General features: G+C 42.0%; 1 protein-coding gene across 1 annotated transcript; it reads left to right on the top strand.

The window, feature by feature from the left end:
* Positions 1–715: 715 nt before the first annotated feature.
* Positions 716–5,052, top strand: LOC123143285 (uncharacterized). The gene is made up of 5 exons (XM_044562148.1): positions 716–1,977; positions 2,445–2,591; positions 2,857–2,991; positions 3,855–3,930; positions 4,799–5,052. Exons 1-4 carry the CDS (start codon positions 810–812, stop codon positions 3,884–3,886), a joined length of 1,482 nt encoding a protein of 493 aa, XP_044418083.1. The 5' UTR covers positions 716–809; the 3' UTR covers positions 3,887–3,930; positions 4,799–5,052.
* Positions 5,053–10,971: the final 5,919 nt, after the last annotated feature.

Genomic DNA, 10,971 nt, shown 5'->3' on the forward strand with positions numbered 1-10,971 from the left:
CGACGCTAAAGAAGGACGAACCCTAGTGAGCACAAAAAACATGGCACCGGAGCAGGAAACAAACCAAAAAATCCACGCAGGAGCACAAAGGCGATGAGTACTGTTTCATGATAGAAAAATCACGGAAGGGGAAGGGAGGAGCATGAACCAACGGAAGCCATGACGATCTCCGGATAGTGGATCCGCGACACGAGACAGAATGGATCGGTCCAATCCAGATGAACCCTAGAAATCAGCATTGTGGGGAAGGGAATGCGAGGGAGAAGGTGGAGGAGGATAAGAGGAGTAGGCGCGAAAGGAAGAGGAATTCGAGCATAATTGGTTTGCTACCAACATTTGGCATCAAACCAATTATGCTCAAAAACACGACGACGGAAAGAAAACGGGCCGAGCCCAAGTGACTGCGGGAGGGGGCGCTCGATTGCACAAAGTATTATAACGGGCACGGAGGACGCCGTTTAGGATTTGCCCGTCTGAAGCGCCGTATAGGAGCACCCTAATTGACCCCTAAACACGCGGGCCGGCGGCACACGAGCTGAGCCGGGCCGGCTCGTTTAGCTCATGTGCAAACACGCGGGCTGGCGGCACACGAGCTGAGTCGGCCCGGCTCGTTTAGCTCACGTGCAAACACGCGGGCCGGCGGCGCACGAGCTGAGTCTGTGCCTCCGCTTCAAGGGCGAGGCACGCGTGCCTGCCCGTTGCAATACGAAATCAATCCCCTTCGCTTCGTCCACCAGCAACCACAAGCCCTCCGCTCTCCGCCCGATTTCCCCAACCCGCACCCGCAGGAGCCGTGAGGGAGGAGAGAAATGGCGGCAGGCGGCCTCCCCAGCCCGCCGTCGGCGCCGCCGCCGCTGTCGCCGATCGATCTGGACGATCTCCTCACGGAGATCCTCCTCCGCCTCCCTCCTTTGCCGTCTTCGCTTCCCCGCGCCTCCGCCGTCTGCAGGCGGTGGCGCCTCCTCGTCTGCAGGCGGTGGCGCCTCCTCGTCTGCGACCCCGTCTTCTTCCGCCGGTTCTGCCTGCACAACCGCCGCAGCCCTCCCATGCTGGGCTTCTTCGTCGGCCGCCGCCCGCTCTGTTTTTCCCCCACGCTGGAGGTACCGAATCGCGTCCCCAGGGAGCGCTTCATCCTCGACAACGGCCGCGACGACAACGAAATCATCGATTGCCGCCATGGCTTCGTCCTAATCCTCCTCGGGCACGGGGACCGGTTCCTGGTGTGGGAGCCCTTGACCGGCTTCCAGCATCACATCACCGCCCCCTCGTACTTCAGAGGCCTAGCACCGATTCATGGGGCGGTGCTTCGCCTTGCCTGGGAAGATGAGCAGTTCCAGGTGGTCCTGATAGGCCTTGAGGGCGCGCGCGCAAACGCGCTCTTCTATTCCTCCAAGAACATGGTATGGAAGAAACTCGTCTCTCCCTCACTTCCAGGGAAGGATCCATCCAGTGGTCCTCCTACCATATCTTTCAGGAATTCCCCACCTGTGCTAGTTGGAAACTCTATTCACTGGCTAGTGTATGATAGATTGAGTCTGTCTGATGTTATGGATGGAGTTCGCTTATCAAATAGCTTGGCTGCGTTTGACGTTAGCACACATAATCTGTCTGTTGCACGGGTAGTAGGTGACATAAACAACATGACTGATTATCAGATCTTGGCAATACCAGAAGAGAGCGCTGTCAGTTTGCTCACACTGTCAGGCCTACGTGTGGATATCTGGAGGAGGATTACTGACTGTGATGCAAACAATTGCTGGGTCATAACAAGGAGCATCGACCTAAATATTCGACTCCCAATTGATCCACAGAGACACGCGGGGCGTGTAATCATTCGAGGGCTTGCAGAGTACAACAGGATGCTGCTGTTATCTTCTGCCAGCCGCGTCTTCGCCTTGCAGCTGGATACAATTCATTACGACAAATTTCGTGACTCTGGTTGCTGGTACCATCCCTTCGAAAGTTATTGTCGCCCAGGTAATAAACATATAACGACTTTTTCCATAGCTGCTACATATGTTTTTTTATGTCATTAGTTCTGCTTCGGTACCCAGGCTACAGGTGTAGTCAACTATAAACATGGCAAGGCGAAATTGTAGTCAAGTTGCTTTTAAAAGTACAATGGTTATTTTACTAATAGCATTAAATAGTTGTTCTACTCTATGTGTGATTTCTGTAGATTCAAAAGGTACATTGTTGTCCTGTCATGTGATTCCTTAGTAGCAAGAGAATGACATGATGGTCATGGAGGTTAATTCCTTAATTTTTGTGCCGATCTACAGTGACCCACATTTGTGGACAAACTGAAATAGTTAAATCATGCATTTTTACTTGTTACTTCATAGCAATTGTCTGTTTGTACTTAAGCAATAAAGTGCACTAGGCGCGTAGTAATTTTTTTCTTGCTGAGATAGTAGCTGATGCCTACAAACCAATTGAACTAGATCCTTCGATGCATATGGCCTGCCCTGGTTCCATCAAGCCAGAGGAATACCAAACTGCAAAGGCTGCTCTTGAAGTGGGTTCTTCCTGCATATCTGGTGACTCGAGGTTTACTCGTCTGATGAAGGAGTGTGATGATCGTATTGCTGGTGAGCCGAACATTTTTAGCTCAGCAATTGCCTAATGGATATTGTGAAATTTTCAGTTTGGCCTATTGTTGGACTATATGTCCTTTATGTTTGCCCAATTCTTGACTTACTGTGTTCTGTTGAAATCTCTCATAGCAGCCTTGCATTATCCTATTATTGGAACATGCTAGCATTTCTTGAAGCTGCATATAATCTTTTCAGTTGCTCTTTCTTACTCAACTTGTACTACTGGGCTTATGGGTCATTTAACTTGTAATGTGTTCAGAGGAGGCTAGCCAGGTTCTGGTCACGACATTTTCAGAGTCTACAACTGTGGCTACTGCTACGGAGGACCAGGATGGTGCAAATCTGGAGAAGACACAGCTTACGGTAGAAATGCCAAAAGAAAGCCCAAATACAGGTAATTGGTGCAGAATTCCTTCAGTAGTGTTCTTTCTCCCATGACAAATTTCATTTTCTATGTATAAGCCCATTTAAATTTGGGGAGACATCTACTACATCCACTAAAATTTACATCTGATTTCAACCTCAGTCACATCGCCAAAGGTGTGCACAATACTAGTTTATCTAAGGAATGACTAAATGTTTATGCTGTAAACAATGGATGTATGCTAATATTTTCTGGTAATCCATTTGATGTTGTAGGCATATTGGATGTAATAAGATCTTATATTATGGGACGGAGGGAGTAGCTTATACAAACTGAATTGTCACATAGTCAGCTCAATGGGTATCTTTGGATGCCTATAACTAGTCTATTTCTTTCAATCAATATTGTTATCTTTGCTAATCTTGCTACTCATTTTAAATCATGATGCTTTTGTTTAAAATTTACGAATAATTGTTCATTGTATCACTTTAGGATAGTATGTTGCTCTATCTATACCTGGGAAAACTAATAAATTGAGTTCATTCCATTTTCAGGCTAAATTTATTTAGGATAATCTAAATATGAACAGTGGCAATCCATTTTTTGATTGGATCAGTATGATTATATATGTTTTCTGATATGGCATGGAACAAGCTTAGTAATTCTGGATAACTTGTCTCTTCTGCTAGCTAATGGTCTGGGTGTGATCTTTTTCATTTTTACAATATTTATCAGTATACACTATTTTCAGACTATTCATTGAATTCGACGGCATATGTGATTTATCTATCTACCTCTAATGCTGTATCCAAACTGCTTTTTTTTAAAACTACCAATATCTATTTGTCTTTTTGTTGGAACTTAATTTGTGGTTTGACTTCGTATGCTTGCAGAAACAGTTACTGGTGATGGAGACGATTCATAAGATGATTGCTTGTTAGATATGCTATTGGACTGGGGCTTCACCAGGTAAGCATATATTCTGCATGTATGTGTAGGTATCGGGTCTGTTACTTCAAAAAATGTACTCTATCCTTTTTACTGACATTTCTCAAGTACCAAATTGCTTAGCTGTTAACCCACCTGCCCACCACTTACCAAATTCTTATTTCCTATTTGTGCATATGCTTGTGCCTGCTCAGAGATTAGGGTGCTATCATTCTAAGAAGTACCAAATTCTCATACAGCCTTGTAGGTTTGACATTTCACATTCTTATTTTGGATCATTGTGGTTCCTCAGATTCACAGTGAACTAATGATTGTCACAGTTTTTGAAGAGGATACCTTTGTTAAATCTCATACCTGATTATTCTAGTTTAAGTCTGTTATCACTAAACAAGTAAAAATAATGGTAGTTATATTGGATTGAAGGAAGCATCAGTTAGTAAGATGATGCACGCTCCCTTGCTTGAGGCTTGTACTGTATTAATTTGTTCAAATTCGATTTGTCAGTAACTAGCTACCTCATACATTTCAGAAAGCATGCCTATGAGCTATCCAGATGTTTATGCTTTCCGGCCTACTCCATGAGCCCCTTGTGTGCCCACTGTTCTTTTTGCCCTCTAATAGGACTAGTGTTGCCAAGTTACTTCGAAGTTCTACTATTTGGAGTTAAAACTGTGCTAACCACAATGCAAGCTACCTATAGCTGTTCTCTGTTTGAGATGTTGGTTCTGTCTGATAATGTTCTTTGGAGCGTTTGGCACAATTTCCACCATTGTGAAGCTAATGATTACTGTTTGAGTTATACAAAAATTATGCGAAATACCTCCACAGCTTTCCTTGAATGAAAGGTTGCAAGTTTCTTTGACTGATGTTGTTATTACTTGCTCTGCAGGTTTGGTTTTGATAGCTAGATGAAGAAACGGGGCTGCTAGCTAGGTGTACTTCAATACAAGTCCAACCACACTGCCACTAGAACACATATATACTTTTGCTGGGATGATGTACGCTCTGGAGATTGGCTCTGTATGTAGCATGCACTAGAAGATATGCATGAATTTGCAAGGAAACAAAATACCAACTATATTTGATAGGGGGGCTAACTTGGCCAATCACTGCAATACGTGTGCTATGCTCAACTTACTATCATATTTGTATCTATTTAGTGATCAGTCTAACTTGACAAATCACCGCAGAAACATAACTGATTGAGCGAACAAAGATAGTAATAGCTAGCTAAATACAACAAAAGAGAGAAACAGCTTATCAATCATACGAAATTTAGCAGATATCTTGCATTTTTTTTTCACACATGATCAAAATATCTAGCAAACCTGAACCAACAGTTTCAAATAAGAACCTCGAGCATAAATCCATCAGTTACTAAATTCAACAAAACATTCATGTAAGGCTGATGCCCTATGAGCAAGCACCACCGATGTCATGAGCAGGGAACTAAAATAAATAAAGGATTAGAAACCCATTGAGGATATGAACAAATAGTCAACTTTGAAATGGAACCAATGGACCACTCATCAAAATGCATTTGCTTGAAACCTCAAGCAGGGAGACATTATGTTTCTGTCCCCACCTCAGATGAGCATGTAAGCGGATACATAGGCGCCGGAGGCGGTGCCGTCGGCGTGTCATGCCTGCCTTCTCTTCCTACACATGTGACATTGCTGTTGGCGGACACAGCAGAGGCGCTGCCATCATGAACCTACATGACAGACTTGTGTTGCGTGATTGCGTGAGCGCTGCGTTGTGTGCTCTTCCGGGTCAGTATATGAGTGTGTAGTATACTGTAAAAAGGGAGTGTGTAGTATACCGTAAAAAGGGAGAAAACTGGGATGCCTATGTATGTCAGTATCAAATCATCCAAGAACAGAACATAAATAAATCTAAACTCTCAACCTCTCGTTCTCTCTATATAACTCATCCCCAACTTCTTCCAATTCACATCTTCTCCCAGCCATTCTTCTTGGGGACATCACTCCAGCCATTCTCCCAACCATCTCGACGGAGCCCGAGGGAATCCCATAGAGTCGCGGAGCCGGATGAGCGCCCTGATGCAGAGATCGTTGTGAAAATGGACAAATGACCCTTTTCCAAAACTTCAACACGAAATGGCCTCAATATGAAAATATTTTACAAAGTGGCCTTTTTTCATGACGCCCGGGCCTAGGGCGCCATGCTAGATAGCATGACGTCCCGGGTTAGGGCGCCATGCTATATGTCGCAACCATGGCGCCCTAGCCCGGGGCGTCATGCTCTCTAGCATGGCTCCCCAGTCCCGGGCGTCATGCAAAAGAGGATCATTTGGTGAAATGTTTTCAAATTGGGTTCATTTTCTGTTCAAGTTTAAGAAAGGGGCCAGTTTTGTCCATGTTCACGAAATCGTCTATAGGCCGCAAGGGATTGTGGGGGGAGGGGTAGGGGGAGCGGTCGATCGATTGAGATTTGACAAAGGGGGGACCGTGGCTTTTTCCCCCTTCTTTTTTGACATCACGGGGACCGTGGCTTCTTAGAGCATCTTCAGCCGCACCCCCTACTTTCTCCTCAAAGGCTCGAAACGTCTGTTCGGTCAGTGCCCGCTCAAAAAACAGTGACCCAATCGGACCCCCCATTTTATCCCTAAACGTCCGGACTGACCGACACCCCTCAAACCAGGACCAAATCTGGCGTAGTATGAGGGGTCGAGGGCGTGCCCGGGTGATACGTCTCCAATGTATCTATAATTTTTGATTGTTCCATGCTATTATATTATCTGTTTTGGATGTTTTATATGCATTAATATGCTATTTTATATTATTTTTGGGACTAACCTATTAACCTAGAGCCCAGTGCCAGTTTCTGTTTTTTTTTCCTTATTTTAGAGTTTCGCAGAAAAGGGATACCAAACGGAGTCCAAACGGAATAAAACTTTTGCGATGATTTTTCTTGGACCTGAAGACATCCAGAGGACTTGGAGTGCAAGTCAGGGTAGCCACGAGGCAGCCACAAGGACGGAGGGCGCGCCCCCACCCTTGTGGGTCCCTCGTGACTCCACCGACGTATTTCTTATGCCTATATATTCTCATATATCCCAAAACCAACAGGGAGAGCCACGAAAACACTTTTCACCGCCGCAACCTTCTGTACCCGTGAGATCCCATCTAGGGGCCTTTTCCGGCGTCCTGCCGGAGGGGGATTCAATCACGGAGGGCTTCTTCATCAACACCATTGCCCTTCCGATGAAGCGTGAGTAGTTTATCACAGACCTACGGGTCCATAGCTAGTAGCTAGATGGCTTCTTCTCTCTCTTTGGTTCTCAATACCATGTTCTCCTCGATGTTCTTGGAGATCTATTCGATGTATACTTTTTTTGCGGTGTGTTTGCCGAGATCCGATGAATTGTGGATTTATGATCAGCTTATCTATGAATATTATTTGAATCTCTTTTGAATTCTTATATGCACGATTTGGTATCTTTACAAGTCTCTTCGAACTATCGATTTGGTTTGGCCAACTAGATCGGTTTTTCTTGCAATGGGAGAAGTGCTTAGCTTTGGGTTCAATCTTGTGGTGTCCTTTCCCAGTGATAGTAGGGGCAGCAAGGCACGTATTGTATTATTGCCATCGAGGATAAAAAGATGGGGTTTTCATCATATTGCTTGAGTTAATTCCTCTACATCATGTCATCTTGCCTAATGCGTTACTCTGTTCTTTATGAAAAAAAAACTTAATACTCTAGATGCATGCTAGATAGCGGTCGATGTGTGGAGTAATAGTAGTAGATGCAGAATCGTTTCGGTCTACTTGACACGGACGTGATGCCTATATTCATGATCATTGCCTTAGATGTCGTCATAACTTTGCGCTTTTCTATCAATTGCTCGGCAGTAATTTGTTCACCCACCTTATTATTTGCTATCTTGAGAGAAGCCTCTAGTGAAACCTATGGCCCCTGGGTCTATTTTCCATCATATAAGTTTCCGATGTACAATTTTAGTTTCCGATTTACTTCCTTTGCAATATTTTACTTTCCGATCTATAAACCAAAAATACCAAAAGTATTTACTTTACCGTTTATCTATTGCTATCAGATCTCACTTTTGCGAGTAAACGTGAAGGGATTGACAACCCCTTTTTCGCGTTGGGTGCAAGTTGTTTGATTGTTTGTGCAGTTATTCGGTGACTTGTTCGTTATCTCCTACTGGATTGATATCTTGGTTCTCAAATTGAGGGAAATACTTACTCTACTTTGCTGCATCACCCTTTTCTCTTCAGGGGAAAAACCAACGCAAGCTCAAGAAGTAGCAGGAAGAATTTCTGGCGCCGTTGTCGGGGAGATCTACGCCAAGTCAAGATATACCAAGTACCCATCGTAAACTCTCATGTCTTGCATTACATCGCCATTCGCCTCTCGTTTTCCTCTCCCCCACTTCTAAAACGATTTTTGAAAAGATTTGCCTTTTCTTGGACCCTCTTCCGTTCGTCTTCCTCGTTTGCTTCTTGTGTGCTCGTGTGTTGGATTGCTTTGTCACGATGGCTCAAGAGAATACCAAATTGTGTGACTTTTCCAACACCAATAATAATGACTTTATTAGTACTCCGATTGCTCCCGCTACTAATGCAGAATCTTGTGAAATTAATGCCGCTTTGCTGAATCTTGTTATGAAAGATCAATTTTCCGGCCTTCCTAGTGAAGATGCCGCATCCCATCTTAATAATTTCGTTGATTTGTGATATCCAAAAGAAGAAAGATGTGTATAATGATATTGATAAATTGAAGCTATTCCCGTTCTCACTTCGAGATCGTGCTAAAACTTGGTTTTCATCTTTGCCTAAAAATAGTATTGATTCATGGAATAAGTGTAAAGATGCTTTTATTTCCAAGTATTTTCCTCCTGCTAAGATCATCTCCCTTAGGAACGATGTTATGAATTTTAAGCAACTTGATCATGAACATGTTGCACAATCTTGGGAGAGGATGAAATTGATGATAAGAAATTTCCATACTCATGGTTTGAATTTGTGGATGATTATACAAAATTTTTATGCTGGATGGAATTTTGCTTCTAGAAATCTAATAGATTCGGCCACGGGAGGTACTTTTATGGAAATTAATTTAGGAGAAGCTACTAAACTCCTAGATAATATTATGTTTAACTATTCTCAATGGCATACCGAAAGATCTTCCGCTAGTAAAAAGGTGCATGCGATTGAAGAGATTAATATTTTGAGTGGAAAGATGGATGAGCTTATGAAATTATTTGCTAGCAAGATTGCTCCTATTGATCCTAATGATATGCCTTTGTCTACTTTGATTGAGAATAATAATGAATCTATGGATGTGAATTTTGTTGGTAGGAGCGATTTTGGTAATAACGCGTATAGAGGTAATTTTAATCCTAGGCCGTTTCCTAGTAATTCCTCTAATAATTATGGTAATTCCTACAACAATTCTTCTGGAATTATAATAAGATTCCCACTGATTTTGAAAATAGTGTTAAAGAATTTATGAGTTTGCAAAAGAATTTCAATGCTTTGATTGAAGAAAAATTGCTTAAAATTGATGATTTGGCTAGGAACGTGGATAGAATTTCTCTTGATGTTGATTCTTTGAAACTTAGATCTATTCCACCCAAGCATGATATCAATGAGTCTCTCAAAGCTATGAGAATTTCCATTGATGAGTGCAAAGAAAGAACCGCTGAGATGCGTGCTAAAAAGATTGGTTTATAAAAACGTGTTCTTCTAGTTTCCGTGAAAATAAAGATGAAGATCTTAAAGTGATTGATGTGACTCCTATTGAATCTTTGTTTTCCAATATAAATCTTGATAAAGATGGGACTAGAGATGAGTCAACTTTAGTTAAAAGGTGTCCCAATGATTCAGAGTTTTTAGATCTTGATGCAAAAATTGATAAAAGTGGGATTGGAGAGGTCAAAACTGTAAGTAGCAATGAACACACTCTTTTGGATTTCAAGGAATTTAATTATGATAATTGTTGCAATCCATGTTGAATTCTCCTCATGCTTATAATCAAAACAAAGCTTTTACTTATATCGTTGATGCTATTTCCCTGTTGCAATCCATGTTGAATTCTCCTCATGCTTATAATCAAAAGAAAGCTTTTACTAAACTATCGTTGATGCTATGATGCAATCTTTTGAAGAAAAGCTTGAATTGGAAGTTTCTATCCCTAGAAAACTTTATGATGACTGGGAATCTACTATTAGATTAAAATTAAAGATTATGAGTGCCATGCTTTGTGTGATTTGGGTGCTAGCATTTCCACGATTCCAAAAACTTTATGTGATGTGTTAGGTTTCCGTGAATTTGATGATTGTTCTTTAAATTTGCATCTTGCGGATTCCACTATTAAGAAACCCATGGGAAGGATTAATGATGTTCTTATTGTTGCAAGTAGGAATTATGTGCCCGTAGATTCCTATTATCCTTGGTAGACCTTTCCTAAGAACGATTGGTGCAATTATTGATATGAAAGAAGGAAACATTAGATTGCAATTTTCGTTAAGGAAGGGCATGTAAGACTTTCCAAGAAAGAAAATTAAATTGCCTTATGAATCTATTATGAGAAAAGAATTGCATACCGAAGACGAGAATACCTAGATCTATTCGTGTTTTATGCCTAGCTAAGGGCGTTAAACAATAGCGCTTGTTGGGAGGCAACCCAATTTTATTTTTGTTTTTGCTTTTTAGGCCCTGTTTTGCAATAAATAATTCATCCAGCCTCTGGTTAGATGTAGTTTTGTGTTTTAATTAGTGTTTGTGCAAAGTAAGACCTTTGGGATAGCTTACGATGATAGTTGATTTGATTTTGCTGAAAACAGAAACTTTTGCGCTCAGGAAAACAATTCTCATTTTTAGTAGAAGCATGATAAAATATTGACTTTTTTGCAGAAGTAAACAAATTACTTAGGTTGTCCTAATTTTTCAGAATTTTTGGAGTTAAAGAAGTATTCGAAATATCCAGATTGCTATAGACTGTGGTGTTTTTGACAAATTCTATTTTCTATGTGTTGTTTGCTTATTTTGATGAATCTATGACTAGTATCGGGG

This window comes from Triticum aestivum, chromosome 6D (assembly GCF_018294505.1).
Source record: "Triticum aestivum cultivar Chinese Spring chromosome 6D, IWGSC CS RefSeq v2.1, whole genome shotgun sequence".
Classification (NCBI taxonomy): Eukaryota; Viridiplantae; Streptophyta; class Magnoliopsida; order Poales; family Poaceae; genus Triticum; species Triticum aestivum.